A 23,871-nucleotide genomic window follows, 5' to 3' on the forward strand; every position below is an offset into this window, starting at 1 on the left:
CCCAAATGAAGTCACGAAGAATTGACCACAACTGAACCACAACATTTTGGTAGCTAGCCCATAAATTCCAACTATTTACAATATTAAAATTTTGTCTTTTGGCAGGAAATACAAGAAATAAAGAACAAAAATAACACCTCAACATAAGATTAAAATGCAATTTAATTTTAATTTATCATTCCACTGAAGTGAAACAAAATTTAACATAGACATCCTGAACCAAGTAAGCAAAGATATTATTGCATTGTGCCCTTGGAAACTTTTAAGTGGTCTTCAAGACTTTTTCCTTCTTCAACACAAACCAATCTGAGTCAAGTTCCAAAGAACAGTGTACTTTAAGGAACAAATTAATCAAAAAGTATTTCCTGAGTACCTACTATGTTAAAAAAAAAAACAACAACACTGTTCTAGGCACTTTGATATTATTAAGACTATAGTGGCACAAATTTAGAACTGGAAGGAATGGAACAAATCAATATAAATCATAATTTTCACTTGGGATTTGAAGGGAAGCTATAGATCCAAAAGAACCTTAGGCATAAAAATCTCAGTGGCAAACTGCTTTTATTTTTTCTTATACCAACTCTATATGAGTATCATTGCCATATACTTCTGGATTTAGACCTATCCAGTTTAGTTTCAACTGAAACCCCAGACATTATAGTTACAAGATAAATCGCTAAAATGTGCAATTAACAATTATATGGTATTTGTTGAAGCTTAAAATACTTCACTTTTCTCTTCATGACACATTAGACAGATAAGGTAAAGCCAATGGTTCTCCTAAATCATAAATCTTAATTGTGGTAAGAGAGACTTAAAAAAAAAGACAGAAGTGGTTTTCTTGTATCAGATGTGACCATAAACTACCTCTTCCACCCTAAAACCAATTTTGGCTTTGAAGAAGAAGAAAGAACAATTCAGGATATTAGGAGGAACATGAGGGGAGGAAGTAGAAGATAAAAGGAGGGGGAAGATGGAGGAAAGGAGAGAAAAATCCAATCAAATAAAAAAACCACTTAATTGAGTGTTTCTTGGGTTTCTAAGATGTACTGTGCAGACACAAAGAAGTATAACCTCTGGTCCCCACTCTAAACAGGGTTATAGCCTCAGTGCGGAGATAAAATATAAGTGCATGAGAAACTAATAGTATAAAATCTTAACATTTTGTTAACATGTATAGTACATGATTAATTGCCAAATGAATGGTATAGATAACAAGTCTTATAGAACTTCAAAGGAAGTCTAGGGGTGGTCAGGGAAATCTTTAAAAGTATACACTATTTGAGTTGGAGTTTTGAAGGGGAGGAGGGTATGGAAAAGGAAGGAAGAGAATATAGGAAATTTTAAGGAATGGACTTAACAAAAGCCTGGAGATAGGAAAACATGAAGTTTGCATAGAAAAATAGTGAGTAAACCAATTAGAACAGAGGGCTTATACAAGAATTTATGTGAGATAAAACTGAGGAATTTGTGAATCCATGAAACACTGAGTTGGACAACAGGATAAGAACTGTAGCAAAAGAGAGAGAGAGAGAGAGAGAGAGAGAGAGAGAGAGAGAGAGAGAGAGAGAGAGACAGACAGACAGAGACAGAGAGACAGAGAGAGAGAGAGAGAGAGAGAGAGAGAGAGAGAGAGAGAGAGAGAGAGAGAGAGAGACTGGTGTGAAAGACCACACTATTAAAATAATCCAGAAATGAGATCATAAGGATCTAAACAGGGTATGGCAACAGGAGGAATGGAAAACAGTTGATGGGGATAAGACATACTCTCAAGAAGTGAAAGAACTTAGCGACTATGGATACTGGAACAATGGAGAGAGTTCAAAGATGACGCTCTGATCTCTTGCTGAAGTGACTTGTAAGATGGAACAAAAAACTCTTGGAGGGAGGAGGGTGTTGAAAGAAGATGAGAAGTTTAGTTTTAGACATCATATTAAAGTAAGATGATAACAGGAACATACAAGCAACAACATCCAGAGGAAATGATGAACTAGAGCTTTAGAGAAAGTTCAGATAAAGATTTTTGGATCCATCTGCATAACAGTGATAACTGAAGTTATGAGACTGCTTCCTAAGTTTAGAGCTAGAAGGGACCTTAAGTGTCATCTATTGACATTTGAACCCCGCTTCTCCACCTCCAAATTCTTCTTTTTTGCTATACCTCCTAATGGATGAGTTGTCCAATGGTTAGAGTATAGAAAGAGGAAAGGCAAAGCCAATGATTCAACCTTAGAAAATACACACATATGCGTGATAAGAGGAAGAAGATCAACTCTTGAAGGAAACAAAGAAGTATTTGTCAGAGATTTAGAAGCAGAACTAGCATAGCATGGACAGCCTCATGGAAAACAAGAGAGGTAAAATGCTGAAGGAAAGGCTGGTTAATAGTGTAAAATACTTCACAGTTCAAGAAGGCTTAGTAGAGAGAACAAAAACCACATTACAGGGTGATGAAAATAAAGTAGGTAGCAAAACAAAAGAGGCTGTAGTTATGGACCTACTAATTCATGAAATGGAAATGGAATGGAACTGGTAGGTGTTTGGTGAGATAAAGGGAATCAATAGGTGAGGTACCCATTGAATACTGTTTTAGCAGAGGGCTGCTCACTGGAAGTGTGGACAAGAAGTCAGCAACCAGTTTCAGGCAGAACTTAGGAGACTTGGCAGATAAACTGGAGCCAAAAGAGTACAGTGGCAGGAATGACTTTGAAGAACAGAGCTGATCATCTTGCCAAGAGTGAAGCTAAAAGGACAAGTTCAGTCTAGGATCCTATCATCAATAGGGAAAACTCCTAGCCCACTTGCTGTCTAAGGAAGACCTGAAGCAAATGCTGTGCCACATATCTTCTCCAATTTCTTCCTCAATATCCTTTCACCAATGCAGGTCCTTCTAGGCCTGAAAAAGCCTAAGATCAGTTCCCAATCTCCACAAAGGAAGCTATCCCCTTATCTATTTCAAGATCCTTGGTGCCTATATCTGATGGCAAGGTCTTTGACTCTGGGAAGACCTGAGGCTTAACTGAAGGCTTGGTGTGAACTTATTCCTAAGGGGCCTTGTATTCCTTTCCATTGGAGTTTTTCCTCTGAACTCCAGCTCCCTGATCAGAACAAAAGTAGGGAAACTGGCAGAGGAAACCCTAGGAAAAAGGGAAAAGAAATATAGGATGATAACTAGAAGGAGAAATAAGGTCATATAAAGGATTTATCATATAGCATATATGTGGGTTTATATGTGTTTAAATGTGTGTATATATGTTATGTGTATTTGTATATGTATGTATACACATGATTGAAAATTATATATGACAATAAACGTGTATGTGTATATGTTATCTATATATGTACAATATATATGTATATGGCATAGCACTGGAGAAAGGCTATAATTTAAGGAACAAAGTCTTAGAGGAAATAAGGATCAAGGGCATAGTTAACCTGGGGAAAACATTTCTTCCTCTGAAAAAGGGAAAAATGAAAAGTTGTATAGAAACAGATTTTAGAAAGGAGAGAGAATTCAAGCTTCATGGCCTTAGTCTTCTCCAAAAAGAGGTCAAGTCAATGACTGGGGAGAGGGAACAAGCAGAAGAAGCAGAAAAATGTGTATAACATGGACCACCCTGATCCCCACTGCTTGGAAGGCTAGGTAGATTAGATTTCATCATATCTCTCCTCCAGGGTTTCTCTATTAGGAGTTATCTAGGCTCTTTGCAAATAGCTCTAGCCCCTACTGACGGTGTTCTTCCATATGTAGGAGGTCTCAGTTCCATTAACTAGTAACTGGCAAATTAGCTTTTACACAGAAATGTTTTTTCAAAACAATATAATCACAAACCTACAAACTTACTTCCCCAACATGTGGATGGCATAATCTTCCTCACCCCTGCACATCTCAGTCTCTAGAGAGGGAAAGAGGTTTAGATTCATATTTTAGCTCTATCTTTGTGGAGCACAGTTCCAATTCAAAGTCCAAATACCCCATTGTGGGTTCGAGTCCCAGGCACCCTGGCTTCTTAGGGATTCACTGTTGGCCCATCTTAAGTCATCATGGCTTGAACTCTCAATCCTGTAGGGATCACTTCTACCATCTTAAACTGAGAAGGATAAACAACATACCACAGAAACAAATATCCCCAGATCCATTTCTCAGGGGGTAGGGAATGTAAAAGAGAGGGAGCAAGGGAAGGAGAGTCCTTTCCCTTTCTCTGGTTCAATTCAAGGCGCCCTTGCTGTGGGTGAACTGTGATCTTCATCATCTGGACACAGCTGATAAGAGAGAAGCAAAAAGAGAACAACTTGGGGATGAACCCAAGATGGTGGAGGGGAAAGACACACATACCCTAGCTCTTCTCCCACAGCTCATAAAATGCCTGTAAAAAATGACTCTCAACAATTTGTAGAGCAGCAGAAGCCACAGAATGGCAGAGCAAAAGAGATTTTCAGCCAAAGGTAACCTGGAAGGCCTACAGGAAAGGTCTATCCCCCAGGATGCTGAGCAGAGCAGAGCCCAGCTCTGGCTATGCGGCACCAGGAGGAACAGGACCGGAACAGGCCTCTGGGGCACAATCCCCAGCAGGGATCCTCAACCCACAAGCACCAAAGAAAGCTTCAAAGGTCAGTAAAAGGGCTTTCCCAGCTGGATGAGAGGGGAACAGGGTTCCCCTTAGCACAGGCCCCAGGCTGTGGTGGCAGTAGTGGCAGCAGCCAGTGGCGGAGGTGGCGTCCAACTGTGAAGCACTCTGCCTAAAGCCCCTGGGGGATTTGAGCAGCTGATCTGAATCTCAGCCCTAAGCACAGTCCTGGGGTGAGGAGGAGCACTAGAACCCTCCTCTTGACAAAGGATTCAGAAGTCAAGTAACTGGCTGGGAAAATGGCTAAAAAAGGGACAAAAAATAAGACCACAGAAGGTTACTTTCTTGGTGAACAGGTATTTTCTTCCATCCTTTTGGATGAGGAAGAATAATGCATACTGTCAGAAGAAGTCAAGGCTTCTGCATCCAGTACCTCCAAAATGAATATGCAATGGGCTCAGGCCATGGAAGAGCTTGAAAGGCAAGTCAACAGCTTGCTAAAGGAGACCCAAAAAAATGCTGAAAAAAATAACACCTTTAAAAATAGGCTAACTCAATTGGAAAAAGAGGTCCAAAAAGCCAATGAGGAGAAGGCAGCTTTATTCAAAGTATTAGAAACAAATGTTGAGAATTTTTATTGCATATAACTGGGAAATAAGAAATACAGGTAATGAGGTATAGAAATCTATCTCGCCCTACAAGAAAAGAGAGAAGATGGGGATAAGTTAAGGGTGGGGTGTGATAGAAGAGAGGGCACATTGAGGTATGGGATAATCAGAATGCAGGGTGTTATGGGGTGGGGAGAGGGGAGAGATGGGAAGGAAAATTGGAACTCAAAATTTTGTGGAAATGAATGTAGTAATATAAAAATAAATTAAGAAAAAAAGAGAACAATGCAGTCTCACTAGCTTAAAAGACACAGAGAGCCAAACAAAGAAAGCTAACCTCACCTACATCATAGGAGATGAAGTAGGCTCCATGTTACATAAAATGGACATGCTCTAAAGACCCCTCAAGGGTGTCTCCATGTTAAGAGAACTGCCCATGCCCAGTGAAGCCCAGGTAACGTGAGGAAAGTGAAGTTTAAATAAAATTTAGAAGGTTTGAAATAGCTATTGTGGAGTGTTCTACGAATTGACAAATAATGAATAAAAGCATGAATATGTAGTGGGTCATGTCAGTATGGCTTCATGACTTTATCCAGTTATACCTTTCAGTGTGACAGCATAAATGGATATGCATACAGGAGCTATAAATGTGTTAGTGTAATAGTTATAGGTAATAATTACAAGAGTACAGACTTCTAGGGTGTTAGTGATGGCTTCAATTTAGATGGAGTCCAAGTTGGGCAGTGAGTCAAGTTAAGCATAGCTAGATTGGGCAATTCTGTGGCTGTGGTAGAGTACAAAGAATGGATGGTGAATAGTTTGCAGTGGGGAAGCAGGGAAGCCTTTCAAGTTCAGATGTAAGAGAAAGAGCTATGACCAAAGAGTGAAGAGATTAGATGTTGTCATACAGATACATAACTGATATGCTATGGACATTCTTAGAGTCAATGAGTAAAAGATTGTTGTCACAATCTGAGATGTTGTGAATAGAGATATTGAAATTCTCTAGGATAATAGCAGCAAATAGAATGGTAAGAAAGACTACTAGCTAAGTGCTGAATTCACCTATAAAGAAGACATTTGCTTTATTTGTAAGCAATTTCTCCCTCATTTGAGCTTATAGTATTTTATATTCTGATTTATAGATTTAACACATTCTAATTTGTATTGTATTTATCTTTTATAGACTGCAACCTCCTTAAGGATAATGATCCTGCTTTATTTATCTTTGTATCCTTCCTAATGCTTAGGCATTGAATTTAATTGGTGCCTTAAAAATTACTGAATGAATGAACGAATAACAGATAGAGTAGTATAGTGAACAGAACACTGAAGAGTAGGAGTTAACAAAGATGCCTTTCAATCCTATGTCTCCTTTTTTCCAGCTACAGTGATCATGTTCAAGTACCTGACCTCTCTTAACTCTATTTCCTCAGCTGTAAAATGGGAATGACACCTGTAGTACCTATTTCACAGGGTTGTTATGAGAGTCAAATAAAAATTATTTTATAAACTTTAAAGCACTAAATAAATTTCAGATGTTATTAGTGGAATTTAAGCACTCAAAAGAAAGGAAGCACATGCTCTCTCCCATTCCCCTCTCCTTAGCACTTTTCTCAATGAATTAATATTTACTAAGATAACTTTTTTTTGTTCCCTCTCAAAAAGAGGATTGAAAATTCACCTTTTTCAGATTAAATCTGGTTAAAACCAATCTATAACGTCTGATATTAAAAGCTTCTGATTAATCAAAAGTAGTCAGGTTGAAATTTCTCTTAATTACCATTTAATATAAAGTTATCCCTTCCACATCCTGGGGGTGAGGGGCACAATGCCCCAGCAATCTGGAAAATTCACATAAAATTCTTTGGTGCTCCCTTCATACCAGAGAAGGTCTGAAATATTACCATATTAGAAGATAAAATATGTTGCTATTACACAATATTGTACACATATTTTATGCATTTCTGAGTTTCTAAACTTTTTCTGTGTTGTCTGATGATCTTTGTGTGTCATCTATGGCTTCTGCAAAAATGCTCACCTGTGATATATCAAAGCCCTGAAGTGGGAAAGTCACAATATGGAAGGGATAACTGTATTATCTAGCAAACTAAAATAATGTGATATATAAAAAGTTTGAGAGATATAATTTTGGGTAACTAATCACTTTATTAATCACAATAGTGTATAATTAATAAAAAAAAAGGGCCTGTGGCACTGTCAAATGCTAAAGACACCTTATGGAACCTATTCAATGCCTATATATTCTTGGAAGAGTGGGTGCTCCTGAGGGTGGCAATCAACTCTGATTGGTTAGCAATTAATGAGAAGAATGAATATTACAATGAGAAGTAGACCTATTCCAATGAGAGTCTAGGAGATGTGACTTTGATTGTCATTTACTTTTACATCACTCCTAGACTTGGGCAAACTAGACAAGGGATCTACCTGCACTCAAACCCGAGTAGAACAGAATTTACCTTAAATACTTTGTAAGGTTCTCTAGTTGGGTAGGGTAACAATTCTAAGATTTCATCTCATCATCAGCCTTGTCCTTCAGAGAATTAAGCTTTGACCTAATCTCCAAATGAGGAAAGGAAAAAATTCTGGATCTCCCCAATATTAACAATTAGTTATTTAATAATCATTTCTCTCAAGGGAATGGGAGAAGTTAAGAAATTCAAAATGTATCTTGGTTCTAATGCTTAAAATTTTTTTTTCTTACTACTAGTCTTTCTTCAGTTTTGAACAAATGAAAACTACCATTATAGAATAGGAGAGGCAAGTCCAACATGAGGAAATGGAAAGAAACAAAAATAACCAAGTTGTATATCTTATAGTGGATGAGACATTACTGTCTACCAATCTGGTACATAATTGCAGGGTGGAAATAGTCTTAGACCTCAAGTACACAGTGCCATGACATCGTAAAGCATGGATTTCTTCAGGTATCATCTGGGCCAAGTTGTCCTACTAAGATGTTATTTCATGTTGACATTTGGCCCTGTCATTAAGGAAATGTTTCCATATAATTTATAGAATGCCTTGCAGGCAAATTAAGATCATTGCACATGAAAAGGTGATTATACATGAAACAAGTTTTAATAATATGCTTACTACAGGACTCTAAGAGTTTTCAGCTTCACACACTTACAAGAGACATGTTGTAATTCCCATCATGAAAATAAGAATTTAGATCTGATACAGTGAAAAATACATCAAAATACTGAAATATTAGTTTACATATAGCCTTGGGAGTTACTACAAACATTCTCATATTTTTATATACCAATATACTTGAATGTAACACAAATAGACGGTTTTACTGAAATTCCCTAATAAAAATGACAATTTAAACATTAAAACACTTTAAAAGTTTAGAAATATCATATTTAAACTAAGTACCAGGAAGAAAGTTGGGTCACGATATAGGTAAAAGATTGCGGAGACTTTCTGGCATTTCCCACCTCACATTTCTTTGGTGGTGATAAAAAAAATTATTGACCAGTGACAGGTCATGAATGATGTATGTAAAACTGAGTTGGTAGACCTGTTTAATTCTTAATCTATGAGGATTCATTAAAAATCTAATGCTGAAGGTGATAAAATTCAATGTAGAAAATTATTCTCTAGGTTCTTTAAAAATCATATATAAAATGTTAAATTGATTCTAAAGACTTTTGTAATATGATTGCTCATTTCATTTGGCAAAACCAAGCTAACATCTCTCACCTCCATGGAATAAAGGAGGAAAAGTAAAATTAAGTGATAACTAAATATTATCAGAGCTGAATAAGGTATAAGGCTGTATACTTTTTAATTTTTTTCTTTAACATTTTCATTTAAATTTTGACTTCCAAATTCTATCCCTCCCTTTCTTCCCACCCTTCTTTTCTTCTTCTGTGAGAAGGCAAGCAATCAGATGTAGGTTATACATGTGCTATTATGTAAAACATTTTCATGTTAAAAAATTTTGTATAAAATTCAAATGAAAGAAAAAATAGAAAGTGAAAAATAGCATGCTTCAGTCTGTATTCCGTCAATATTAGTTCTTTCTCTGGAGGTGGATAATATGCTTTATTATTAGTCCTTTGGAATTGTCTTGCATCATTATATCGCTGAGAATAGCTAAGTCATTCACAATTCATCAAATAATATTGCTATTACAACATTCTCCTGGTTTTGTTTACTTCACTATGCATGGCAGTTCATTTAAGTCTTTCCAGGTTTTTCTGAAATCATCCTGCTTTGACATTTCTTCTAGCACAATAATATTCCATTAAATTCATACACTATTACTTGTTCAGCCATTCCTCAATTGATGGGCATACCTTCAATTTTATAATTCTTAGTCACAATGAAAAAACTTCTATAAATATTTTTGTACAAATAAGTTTCTTTCCCCCTTTTTTGGATATTTTTAGGATATAAACCTTGCAGTGGTAATGCTGGATCAAAAGGTATGCACAGTTTTATAGCCCTTTGGGCATAGTTCCAAATTGCTCTCCAGAATGGTTGGTATATCCTTTTTTAAATGGAAAAATCCAGAGCTCAACCTGTTAATCATTGAATCACTTTAGGAAGTCAGAAAGTAAAAGCAATGGTTATTACTTTGGAGTGGATTAGGTAAATAATACTTTAACATCTTCTGCAAGATTCAACTATGGGGTATTCTGTCCAAGGGTTTCAGTAGAAGATCTACACAAAGAGTTTAAGGTGGAAACTGACTTATAAATTAAGTACAGTTTAAAGTTAAATTCAAAAGAGAAATGTTCATTGTTAAGTGCATACTTTTCATTTGTTTCTGTTTTCCTTTGATGTAAAAGAATGGGGAAGATTAGACCTCAGGAATTGTTCTAAAGGACTGCCACATGGGAAATCATGTGTTTTGTGGTTAGAAAAAATTTCCCTAATGCTTTTCTCAAAAGAACTCTTAGGACACGAAGTCAATGCAACTATAAGGGAAGGAATGAAACTACAAGGGAAAGAAAATCCTCTTCAAACTACTCTTGTGATTCACAGGAAAGGCCATGTACAGTCATAATAATTGGTGGATATCCCTTCAAATTTTTTGGAATTGGATAGATGTGGCTCTGATAAAGGCTCATTTCACTGATGTAAAATCAAAGGAGAAGGAAAACATGTTACAAATGTTTTTGCCTTTCTTTGTACTCCCAGTGTTTTAGCATAGTGCCTAATACATGCTAAGCACTTAATTAATGCTTGTTGACTGACTCATGGACACCAGCACAAAACCTAGCAACTAAACCAGACTTTATCTCTTTGAAAAAAATAAACAGGTCATTAAATCATGATGTAAACAGCTACAATTGAAAGATAACTTTCTTTTTATTTGAGATTCATTTCCCTCCTTCCCCCACCCATCACTAGTATACTTTCTAAATATATGAGATTTTCTCCAAGGGAGGAGAGCAGCTTTGGGAAAACAGGCTTATTTTCTCTTCAAATGATCTGTTCTATTGCATGGGGCATTATCACTTCAAAATGGTGGTTGTTCAGTCAGTTTTCTTTCGTGTCTAACTCCATTTGACTCCATTTGGGGTTTACTTGGCAAAGATGCTAGAGTGGTTTGCCACTTCCTTCTCCAGGTCGTTTATAAATGAGGAATTGAAGCAAACAGGGGTAAGTGGTTGGCCCAGGGTCACACAGCTAGTAAGTGTCTGAGACCAGATTTGAACTCAGGAAGGTGAGTATTCCTGACTCTAGGTCTGATCTCTATCCACTGTATGACCTAGCTACCCACTTACTTTAATAATTTTTGATAATTTTAAATGATTTAGCCAATTAGCAACAACTGGTTACTTTCCTTAATAATTCAAATGATCTGTACTCATATTCACAGGATCATAGATTTAGAGCTAGAAAAAATGTCTCAGCATCCCCTTAAAGATAAAGACACAAAGGGTCACAGAAGTCAAGTAACTTGCTCAAGATCACACAGGTATAGAACAGCAGAGCTTCTGACTCTGAACTCTAAAAAAAGGTTAGTTCTCTTTTCACTGTCCCACACTGAGGATGTTCCCTCCACTGGCCAATCACAGGTTCACATACCTTAGAAGATGGTGGGTCTTGAGCTGCTGTGACCAAAACTTTAACTCCTGGTTGCCATCATTCTGGTGATCAGCCTCTCTTAACCGAGGTAGTCTTGAACCAGTCCATTACAGGTCTTATGCTCCCTATTATCCCAATCTGGGGATCATGCCAGAGATGGTGCCCCTCAAGCATAAGAATCGGAAGGACACCTCTACTGAATAGCACTGGAGAAGGATGTTAGTAGAGGTAAAATCAGTCACTGAAATACAATCCAAAGATATTTCCAGGACAACCTGGAAAAGACAAGTAAAACAAATAACATCAGTGACAGTTGGAAAGATTAAGTCAAACAAGTATTTCTCAGTCTCAGAAAAAGAGAAGGAAGGTAGTATGACTCCTATTCTAAAGAGAAGGGTGAAAAAATTTCCTTCTTATTGGGGAAAAAAATACATGAAGTTTTACATTTCTTAGGAGGAATGATGAGGTTGAAGAACTGAGAGAGGACTATTTCAGTTGAACGACCTGCTGAAAAAGCAAACCTTTTTCCTTACATTAGATCAGAAATTAGTCATCCAGGTTCTTCCTACAAAGAACCCAATAACCTTTCTACTGAACCTATGATCTCTCATTGATTCTACAATTTCTTCCAAAGATGTAGTTTGTAATCTCTCCTTACACACCATATAACTCATCCACTTTCTCTCAAAAGTTTGCTTGGGCAAGATGGGGGTGGGGGGTTGCACATAACATAGTGAAGGTCTTTCTTACTTTTCCCCAACATCATAAGGATACCAGTGAAGACTGTCGATCTCTTATCTCTCAATTTTCCCATACTACTAGTCCACTTTCTCTTACTGTAATACAATTCTCTGATGGCTTCAGAATCCTTGTTAGTTATGTGTTACAGCTTATTCATACTTATCACACCTTCTGTATGATAACTTATTTTTAGTTCTTTGGAGTCAGTGGTATTCTGTATCTTGTAACTATACAGAGATACCAGTAAAATATTAGCATTTAAAAGATGGATCTTTATTTTGTAATTTCTTGTTGGCAATCCAGCCTGCTACCATTTTTCTTTAGCACTCAGGGCCCAACTCATTGTCTCTCTATACTGTCTGTTCTAGATAGACATATGGTTTGACAAGGTCCATAAGGTCTTCATCCATATACAAGTTAAATCTTTCTCATCCTTTCAGTGATTACAGATCTTTTCCCAGAGGTTGCGTGATATTATGGGACTTGATACAATCAGCATAAAATAGAAGCATGTGAAAGACTTGCAAGGCAAGTGCCTTTCACAAACATATATCATCCTGTTTAACGCCAAATTTCATGTTTCTTATCAGAGGGTCACTCAACAGGGTTATTTCTGTTATTAGATTTTTATGAAGATTGTACATGGATGAGAGAGTGGAATACAGGTTGATATTTGTTTTACGGTCTGTGGTAACTTTTGGGAGTAATAATAAGGTCCTTGATTTTTTTTCCTATGCCTGTGCTATCTTCCTCCCCTTCAGATACTTTGTACCTAAGTCCCTCCATATTTTCATAATTGTATTACCTCTAGCACTAGTGATTGTTTCTGTTTTGCCCGGAAACCCTGAGGGTCCTCCTCTCCCAGATCTATTTTTTTGTTTTGTTTTAAACAGGCCATTCTCTGCCTCATTTCTTATTAAGGCTTAATCACTAAATAGGCCTTGTCTCAATCAAATTGAGACCCGTTATAGACCTCAGCTTGAAAAGGCAAAAGTCCCCCACTGCATCCTGGGCCATCTCCAGTCATACTGTTCTGTATCTGGCTACTGGGCCCAGATGGCTTTGCAGGAGAAAATGAGGCTGGTAACTTTGCACAGCCCTCCCTCACTTAACTCCAATTCACTTGCATGTCAGGGCATCACCTCACTGATGTCATGGTCCTCTTTGAGAACAAAAGACAAATAAATAGCTGCAGCAACCTCCGGTATAGCTGCCCGACAACTACAGGAGAAATGCCAGGAGCAGGACAGAGGTCTGTACACAACGTTTGTAGATCTGACCAAGGCCTTTGACACTGTGAGTCATGAGGGTTTATGGAAAATTATGTCAAAATTTGGTTGCCCAGAGAAGTTCATCCTCACCGTATGTCAATTTCATGATGGCATGTTTGCCCAGGTTCTGGATAAGGAAGAAAGCTCTCGTGCCTTCCCAGTCATTAATGGAGTGAAACAGGGTTGTGGACTTGCTCCCATGCTTTTCAGTCATGCTGTCAAATGCTTTCAATAAGGATGAACACGGCATCAAGGTCAACTGCTATACTGATGGTAAGTTCTTCAATTTGAAAAGGCTACAAGCCAAGACCAAAGTGGAGGGAGTGTTGGTGCATGATTTTCTGTTTGCAGATGATTGTGCACTCAATGCAGCCTCTGAAACTCAGATACAACAAAGTATGGATCAATTTTCTGCTGCCTGTGCTAATTTTGGCCTAATAATTAATACCAAAAAAAACACAGGTGCTCCATCAGCCACCACCACACCATCCATATGTGGAACCATCAATTACAACAAATGGAGAAGTTCTGAATGCTGTGGATAAGTTCACTTACCTTGGTAGTGTACTTTCCAGGGATGCACACATAGACAATGAGGTTGATGAATGCATTGCCAGAGCTAGCTCGGTGTTTGGGAGGCTCTGAAGAAAAGTATGGGAGAGAAGAGGTATTAGGTTGACTACCAAACTGAAAGTCTACAGAGCTGTTATGTTGACCTCATTGTTGTATGCCTGTGAAACATGGACAGTCTACCAACTCCATGCCAGGAAATTGAACTGCTTCCGTTTGAACTGTCTTAGGAAGATTCTGAGGATCACCTGGCAGAATAAGATACCAGACACTGAAGTCCCTGCTCGAGCCAAACTGCAAAGCATTCAAACTATGCTTCAGAGAGTGCAACTCCAAAGGGCTGGCTGGTTCGAATGCAAAGTGTACGCTTGCCAAAAAGACTATTTTATGGAGAACTTACATGGGGCAGGTGATCACATGGTGGTCAGAAGAAGTGATACGAGGACACTCTCAAGGTCTTTCTCAAGAACTTTGGATTTGACTGTGCAACATGGGAGACTCTACCACTGGAGCACTCAGCATGGGGTACCCACATTAGAAAGAGTGCTGTGCTCTAAGAGCAAAGCAGAACTGAAACAGCACAAAGTCAAACGCAGGATGTGAAAATTTGTAGTATCCACCCCAAAAATACACATGGACTATCTGTGCCCAACCTGTGATGGAGCATTCCGAGCTCGTATTGGTCTGATCAGCCACAGTTGGACACACTGAAACTTCATTTTATCACAGTGATGTCATTTTGGTCCTCTTCGAAAATGAAGGACAACAACCAACCACTTGATCCAGCCCACCTACTTTGTTTATCTTTGTTCTCTTTAGCATCATTTCTATCACCTCTATTAGCATGTCAGATTATAATTTTAGGGTCCAAAGGTAGTGGTTCCATCATCCTTCGTGAATGAAATGTCTAGACGTGATTCCTCCATTACCTCACCACCCACTTTCTTATCAACTCTATGCATTCTGGCTTCTGCCTCAACCAGTCCAGGTAAACTACTTTCTATGAGATTACCACTGACCACAAATCTTGTGCCCTTTCCATATTACTCATCCTCCTTGAGATGTCTGCTGCTTTTGACACTGTTGAAACCTCAGCCTCATGGGATAATTTGTTATCTCTTGGCTTCACAGACATTACTCTACCCTGGTTCCCTTCCTCCCTCTAAAACTATTCTTTCTGTATTTCCTTTGCCATATTCTCATCCTCTTCTCAACAGTGTGTGTGTATGTGTGTATCTTCAGTCCTGGCCTCTCTTAAAAATCGAAATTTCCATCTGTCTACAAAGAATCTCTACATGCAACTAATAAAGAGAAAGATGGAAGGTGAATTCAGTTACAGGTGGTTAGGTATACAAATGGTTAAGCAGAATAAGAAAATGAATGCAACATGAACTCTACCATACTCGTTTCCTCAAATATTAACCTAGTACTGAGCATTTCTACCTAACAATGTCTCTCCTCCCACTTCCTACTTCAATCTGGATATTTAGTTCTGCTTTCAGAACTTATTCCTCAGTTGAACACTAGATCTTTGCCCCTCTCAAACTACTGATTTGGGCTCTAGATGGCTCTTCTACCTGTCCTGGAGGCTTCAACCTTGGCACTGAAAAGACCTCAGGTCCAGCCTAGGTAGGCCCTGGGGTCTACAGGAATAGAAGAAATAATTTGTACTGTACATTTCCTTTGTTCATTAAAAAGTTAAATGAATATCATATGATTTACATCTGTGATGTTTAAACTATGTTCTATGGAATATTAGAATTCTACAGATAATCATCAGTGGTTCTGGAGGAAAAAAAATTAACAGTGAAACACTGTGACCCCTTTTGTTATAGAATATAATCTCATTAAGTCAACATTGATCTATTCAAAATAGTGAATGATTTAAAGAAACTCTTTATTTTCCAGCTAACTAAATAAATGTTTCACTATTTTATTAGAAAATGTAATCATCTACATTTGGTTAATTGAAAGTACATTTCTCCTAGTCCTCTGAATTTCAAAGTAATTTAGATTTTATTATATTTTATTTTGCTATCAAAATGATAATTGCTGACATAATCCATTAGATTGTAAGTTCCTTGAAGGCAGGGACTATCTTCTGAATCTTTTTGCATACTCAGTGCTTTGTTTTTTTTTTCATTTAGTAGGTAATTCATAAATGTTTATTGACTGATTGATATGGTCAGAGCCAGGCTTTTTTTTCAATTTAACATTTATACCTTAGAATAATTATTGGCTAGTTTTATATATATATCTATACATACACACATATATAGTTTCTATAGAGACTATTCAGTGTTTCATAATTCTTAAAATCCTAAAAATCTCATTATTTTATTACTTCATATTTAGACTTTTAATATTTTCAATCTATTATTTTCTATTCAACAGAGTTGAAAATATGTCAATGAGGTTAGAAGAAGTAAATGAAAGAGAAAATTTTATGAAAGCTTCACTACAAACTGTGGACCTTCGGCTCTCTCAGTTGGAAGAACTATCAAGTAGAATGGTGAATGCTCTTGAAAAACTTGCAGGAATTGATAAGTCTGAACTGGTACCAACACGCTCCAGAGCATCTTCAGAATGTGATGTGACTTTTCTCCTAAGACAAAGTAGCATCAACAGTTCTGATGGTTATAGCATGTACCGATACCATTTCAATGGAGAAGAGGTAGTGTATGAGGACAGTGTCATTCCTCTGTCACCTGGGCCTGGATTACGTAAAAAAACCTTTTCATTTCGACTAAAGGAAGAGAAGGATGGTCAGGAAACAAGGACACATCTGGTACCAGAAGGTCAGGGAAGCCTTTGTATGATATCCAATACAAATACATCAACAACACAAGATTGCTGTAAAATCACATTAGACAATGTACACGATGTTTTGCCAAACTCTGCTCCAAACATTGGTATTTCAACAGAAGAAGATGAAAAGCAGGAAAATTCAAAAAATGATGAAACTGTTTCCCAAGGCTTAAATGAAAGAGATGTTATGAATGGACAGGTCAGATCAGATTTTCACAATACTCAGTTAAAAGTAGAAAGGACAAAATTAGAAGGAGCTATTTCTTACCCATTAGAAAAAACAAAAGTAACACGTTACTACCCTGATGAAACTTTAAAGGCATCTATGAAGTCTAGAAGCTTTGTGTTTTCTCATGAAAGAAAGCTAATTGGTGGAGTTAATAACTGGAGTACAGACTACAGTTCAATAATGGACCAAGTATGCCCTATGACAGTTAAACAGTGGACTACTGAATGGAAATATCAAGTTGAAAAGAAAATTTCTCGATCTCGTAGCACAGACTTCCCTTTAACTGTATCTGAAGCTGCAATGCAAGCAGAGCAAAAAGAGCATTTAACAGACACAGAAGATGAAAGTGATGCTAAAGAACCAGTTTCCAAAGCCCCTCGCTCTTCCCTAGCTGCCATTGGCAGAACTTCAACTACAACAGAAAACTTATTGTCTGTGAAACTAGACAGAACTTGTGGATTCCCTTCTGTACGGTCAAAAAGTTTACATGCTCATTCTCGGACTGCCAAGTCCATTCAGGAAAAACTGGACAGACCTGGGCATGCCAGCAGCGTCACTAACTTAGTAGTTGTGTCTGGAAGTACAGCAGAAGCACAGAAAGCTGAACAAGAGAAAGCCTCCACAGAAACTGAGTGTTAAAGCATTTTTTTAATGACAGGTGCTATCTTGGTTAGTCAGGACATGTAGGATTTAGCATAGCTTTCTGAAAAACTTGTTCATAATGTTGGGGGCTACTTGTGCATTTATTTTTAAATAAAATACTAATGCCCCAAGCTTAAAACAATATTCTGTTGAATCAGGGATACAGTACTTCAAGAAAGCTTACTAACATGTTTTGTTTTTATATGACCTTCAATCTCAAATATGTTCACTCACCCAGAAAATCATCGTTATTAATAAATAATAAAAAGGAAAGAGAAAAAGAGCAATTCAATAAAACTAACATGAACTGAATCCAATGATTCATATGAGGGTGTTCCCTGTCCCTAAGTACCCACCTCCTCCTGCAAAGAGAGAGAGAGCTGCGTTCTCACATCTCTTCTTATGAGCCAAGCTTGGTCATTATAACCACAAAGAGTTCAGTTTAGGATACTTCTTAATGAAATTTGTGTAGTTCAGGCAGAGCAGAGCTGAATGACACTAAAAATCAGAAAATCACAGAATGTAAAAGCTAAGAGGCACTTTAGTGAGTACTACAATAAACCATGAAAAAATAGCTAATCAACATGCAGGAGACAACAAAGGCCTTAGTTCTATGAGTGACTAGCAATGTTAAAGGGTAAAAATGTGAACCCCATTGTCACATGCTCCTTAGGCAGAAATAGAACAAAGTAAAAGTTAAAACAGGTGAAAAGAGATAGGATGTAGAAAGAGGAAAATATAGGTTCATGAAGTGGATGTGGTGGAAAATGCAATGGACCAAGAGTGAGAAGACAGGTTTGAGTCCCTGTTCTATAGGATAATCACTTAACTTCCAGGAACTGCAGGTTTCTCCCCAATAAAATGTGGGAAACAGTATTTGCACGGCTTAGCTCCTGAGTTGTGAGGAGAATGTTTGGTGAACCGTGAAGCACTATGTACATGTACTATTATTATAATTTGGGAAGGGGTAGAAAGCATCTAAAATTTGCTCTTACCTGCCATGCAAAGCACCAGTGACTGAGGTTGCCCATTCCTGATTTAGAGAATGTTTTAAGTTTTACAGAGAAGCTACTATATGTTTAAAAATTGTAAAAAAATGATAGCAAATAAAACCTTATTTTATAACAATCAAGATTTTTTGTTAATGAAAATAAAGGATCTAATAATAAGGTATTATTTTCTTCATACAATCTTATAGTTTGTACATTTTTGTTTGCTTGTCTTCTCATTTAGATTTCTTGCTCCTTGAGGGCAGAGACATCTAGCCTCTTTTTGTATCCCCACCCTCAAATTTAGCACAGGGCCTGGTACATAGTAGGTACATGCTAAATTCTTATTGCCTGCTACAACAGGATTACCACTAACCTCCAATTATACCTACATATTTGTAATTGTAGGTTCATAGTTATAGATACAACTCAAAGTCTGTTTTAAAAACATTCATAAATGCTCTCCTTTTAGCTACAAGAAACTTCTCTTTTCACCCTTCCCCTGCCCCACCCCCACTGCTTTCCAAATGAAGGTTTACATTTAAGGATCACTGAACTTGAGCCAGTAACTTGTGAGCAGGCAAGCCTAGTCAGGGCTGACCTTGGCAAAAAGTTAAGTAGGCAATATATGTCTTGGACATTCTGCTATCTCCACTTGTGACCCTTACTCCACTAGCCTTGTCCCCAAGCATTTATCCTGTGAGCACAATTTTTTAAACTAATTAAATGTTAAGGTATTAGCTAGTGAGGGCTTCAGTTATTTCAGCTCCTAAGATAATCACATTTTATCGTGCTGCTTTCAAGATCCAAAGGAATAACCCTCAGTGGTAAAATTTCTGGCACAGTGGCAGGCCACAGGGAAGATGCTTGGAACAGGGCAGACTTTCTGGAACAGTACAAATCAATGCCACATAGGTAGCTGTCTATGGTGCCCCCTTACGTAAGGTCAACAGCAAAGCTGTTGCTTCTAATCGTTGAAACTTCTACCTACTTGTAGAAGTTGAATTTCTCTTTTTTGGCTTCCTGGATCTGGTATTTACTTTTGTAAATAAAACATTTTATTTATTTTAAGAATTGACTTCTGTACTACAGTTTATGAGGACTTTATAAATCCATATGGGATAAAATTGGTTTTTAAATAATGCCTTCTATATCTCCTGGGGGCAGCTAGGTGGTGCAGTGGATAGAGCACCAGTGCAGGAGTCACGATAGGACCTGAGTTCAAATCTCATCTCAGACACCTGACACTCACTAGCTGTATGACCTTGGGCAAGTCACTTAATCCCAATTGTCTCATCCTAGGTCATCTCCAGTCATCCTGATGAATATCTGGTCACTGAATTCAGATGGCTCTGGAAGAGAAGTGAGGCTGGTGACCTGCACAGCCTTCACTCAAGACAAAGTCAAGTGCAAGTCATGTCATCATTTCTCTGATGGCATGGTCTTCTTCAGCAATGAAGGACAAACACACACATATCTGCTACACTGGCAAACTAGATATTTGTAGCATTTTTAAAAATAGCCTGTACTTTTTAATTTAGCATATTATATGTAGTGTTTCTCTTTCAAAATCTTTATAATTGTCTTAAATCAGCGATTTGTTTGTCCAGTTTATTTCACTGAGAAAAGGTAAATTCAAAATTATCAGAAATGAAGAAAGTAGAACTGTTAAAAATCTTAACAAATTGTATATATGAGACCCTTTGAAATATAAAAATAATGGAAACTAGAAAGCCTTTGTAATGAATAAACTATCTTAAATGAATGAGAACTCAATTCCTAAAATAAGGAAAAGATATTTATATTTGAGATCATAAACTCTTATACATTGTAATCTAGCTAGGTATACCTCTCCATAAAGAGGTTTTATAATTTGGACTTTGGGTAAAGTATCTTCATTTTTCTTTGCCTCATTAAAGGGGTCACCTCTTGGCTACTTCTTAAACAGGCCTATTCAATGAATGGGCATTACCTCACCCTAAATGAGTACCTGAACAGACCTTGGCTTAAAGGGGCCAAGGTCTCCCAGTTCATCCTGGGTCATCTCCAGTCATCCTGATGAATATCTGGTCACTGGATTCAGATGGCTCTGGAGGAGAAGTGAGGCTGGTGACCTGCAAAGCCCTCCCTCACTCAAAACAAAGTCAAGTGCAAGTCATGTCATCATTTCTCTGATGGCATGGTCTTCTTTGTCAACGAAGGATGAACACAACAATAGGATAGCTTTAATGTATTTCAACTAATTTTGTGATTAAATAAATTTTGCTGCTCTTCACATAAAAAACATTTTTATAGTATACTTCAACACTACATAAATCACAGATCCCATCAATGTGGTTACTCCCTGGAAGAGTGCCGATTAAGATACATTTTGTTATATATCATTGCAAAGGAACCTTGTTCAACAAAACTGGATTTTTTTTTTAAATTCTAAAAGGTCTGGCTGCTAATCTCAGAGATCACTTACTTAACAGTTAGTTAAAGCATATGAAGATAGTGTATATAACTGATGGGAGTTGGCAGCTGCCAGTCACAGAGGAAATTGGTCAAGTCCTTATAACCAGTTCCCCATGAAGCAACCAGATGCCTAGATCAACCAACCATAAATAGCCATTCACTCTTCTCTAGAAAAATATTTATGCCAGGCAAGGAAAGAATGATGACTTCATTTATATTCCTAACTGCAGAGTTAGAAATGAAAACTCTAATGTAATTTGTATTGCACATTTAAATTCAACGAATTGGTAGGGATATACACAAGTTTAATTCCTTAAGTAGCTTGTCAGAGCTAATATGACTTATTAAGAACCCAATTTTACAATCTGGGAACACATCAGAAACCCTTCCACTTATGTTGTAACCATTGCATCTACTCTGATCTGATCAGTCTAAAGCAGGGGTTCTTAACCCATAGTCCGTGAATTTGTTTTGAAAATATTTTGCTAACTGTATCTCAATATAATTATTTTCATCTGTAATCCTATGTATTTAATTTTATGCACAGAAAAACATAAATTCAGGAAGGGGTCCATAGACTTCATCAGATTACCAAAGGGGTGCATGACACAAAAAATGTTATGAAGCCCACCAAGTAAACAATACGTAGGAGTATTTACATAGGTATTCCTTACTTACAAAAAAAAATCTCACCTTCAAAGATTAGTTTATTACATTATATCTTTCCAAGATGCATCAAAATTCTAGCACAATGCTTTCTGTTCAGGTTATTTGCTTATTGTTTATTGAACTGAATTAGCTACAATGCTTAAGTACACTTTGTAAGGTTACAGGAAATAATACTAACTTTGAGTTCATTTTATAGTCTTTATTAATTCATAATTTAGTGTCTCACACTGCCTTTCCTTCCTATTTTCATTCTATTTCTCAGTTCCTACCTTTGGACATTGTTGGCAATGACTTGTATTTGCAATTAGGTCCAGTTTCTAAGAGTTATTGGAGTATTCTTCTTTACAAACTTAGCATGCTCATAATATAACACAAATTTAAAACATCAATATAAGATTCACAACCAAGGTTAGTGGAAACGCTGTACACTTCTATAATAAAAACCATACTTTCCCACCACCTCCTCAAGTGCCTCATTATACTCTAGTTATCTTTTCCCCTAGGCCTCTCAAGAATTTTTACTGAGAAAACATTTGGCAGACATCTGGATAGGTTACCAGTTCCAGAACTAGTCTGGACTGCAACCTGGGTGAGAGGTCAAATGCAGATAGAGATTTGGGAATCATCAGTACGAAAGTGCTAGCTAAATCCATGAGAAAAACGGTTTGAGAGACAGAAAAAGCAGACATCCAAAGTCTGACTTTTGGGGGATGCACATATTTAGGAGGAAAAAGAAAAAGGAGTAGCAAAGGAAATGGGCAATAAGATGAGAATCTGAACCAAAGTATCATGGAATTCAACCATCGTTTACTTATTAAGCACCTCTAAAGTACATCTTGTTATGCAAGAGGCAGCTTGGCATAAGGAATAGAGGGTGCAGGGTCAGGACGACCTTGGTTCCAGGCCTACCCTTGCCACACACTGACTGTGAGCTTGAGCAGGAAACTTTAAAAAAGGAGGGCATTCCAGGCATTTTATTCCAGACAATTTAATTCAAAAATTGGGAAATGTAGGATTGCAAAGACAAATAAATACCCGTGCTCTCAAGTAGCTTACAATCTCCTGGAAGCTGGGAAAGGGAGCTTTCAGACCCACAGACTGGTCAGGGAGAACGAGAACTAACACCAAACAAGTCAGATTTATTGGACTGGACAGTGTCTCACATAATGTAGATAAAGCCCTGGACAATTCAGCGTTTCACTTTTGTGTCCCACAGAGCTATAACCCCCAAAAGATCCAAAGCCTGCAAGAGTGAAAGCACATTTCCTTTGGCATACTGGCAGAATATCTACTTAGATGTGTGGGGGAAATGCCACCGGGTTTTAAATGCTGCAGGCCCTGGTGCCACGCTGACTGACCTTACCTAGGCCGTCCTGGGACAGAACCCCTGGAAGAAGTCCTGCGGAGCCCCACGCTGGGCGACCCTGGACAAGCCACCTCACCCTACCTGCCTCAGTTTCTCTGATCGAGGCAGCCCGTCTTCAAAGGGCTTCGTCACAGCTTCAGCAGAACGAGATCAACGCTTTCATAAAGCGGAGGTCTGATTCAAGCTACGTCGGTTCTAGAGAAAGAGGAGCTCTGGGGCTGCGGGCGCTTCTCAGCGTCGCTGCTGCCGACTGTTTGTGGGCTTGGGGATGCCAACCCAGAGCGCACTGTAACACCGTGCAGGGGGACTGTTACTGAGACACAAAGGTCTTCGGAAGACCCTGCCACAGAACCCCAAGGCTCCGGTCATTTGTTAGCATAAACCACACAATTCCGTGGCCGGGAAGCACTTCGGAGGCTCCCCGTCTAACCCTGTTTGCGAGAGAACAGTGAAGACCCGAGCCCGTCCCGTGCAGAGCCTAGGCGCACAGTAAAGCTCCTCCTGCGGGCAAAGCGCACCCCCCCAGGCGCGGCCTGGCCCCGGGCTCCCCCGTGCCCGCGGAGGGCGCTCCCCAAAGCGCACCCCCCAGGCGCGGCCTGGCCCCGGGCTCCCCCGTGCCCGCGGAGGGCGCTCCCCAAAGCGGACCCCCCAGATGCGGCCTGGCCCCGGGCTCCCCCGTGCCCGCGGAGGGCGCTCCCCAAAGAGGACCCCCCAGGCGCGGCCTGGCCCCGGGCTCCCCCGCCCCTGCCTCGCCGGTCCGGTTCAGGGGTCTCTCCACGAGATCACTAATGGCCAGGTTGCGGGGTTCCCCGTGACTTCCCTGAGGGCTTTCTCCCCGGCCCTCGGCGCCTACACCCCTCGGGGCGCAATAAACGCTT

The 23,871-nt window shown here is 38.6% G+C and overlaps 1 protein-coding gene across 1 annotated transcript in view; it reads left to right on the forward strand.

Annotated features, from left to right (window-relative positions):
- Positions 1–18,615, forward strand: part of TRPM1 (transient receptor potential cation channel subfamily M member 1) — a 102,742-nt gene extending 84,127 nt beyond the window's left edge. The window contains exon 27 of the mRNA XM_072616462.1: positions 16,228–18,615. Coding sequence (XP_072472563.1) covers positions 16,228–17,509 — 1,282 coding nt within the window. The 3' untranslated portion in view covers positions 17,510–18,615. The remainder of the gene's footprint in view (positions 1–16,227) is intronic.
- Positions 18,616–23,871: the final 5,256 nt, after the last annotated feature.

The sequence above is a fragment of the Notamacropus eugenii genome, chromosome 1, assembly GCF_028372415.1.
Source record: "Notamacropus eugenii isolate mMacEug1 chromosome 1, mMacEug1.pri_v2, whole genome shotgun sequence".
Lineage (NCBI taxonomy): Eukaryota > Metazoa > Chordata > Mammalia > Diprotodontia > Macropodidae > Notamacropus > Notamacropus eugenii.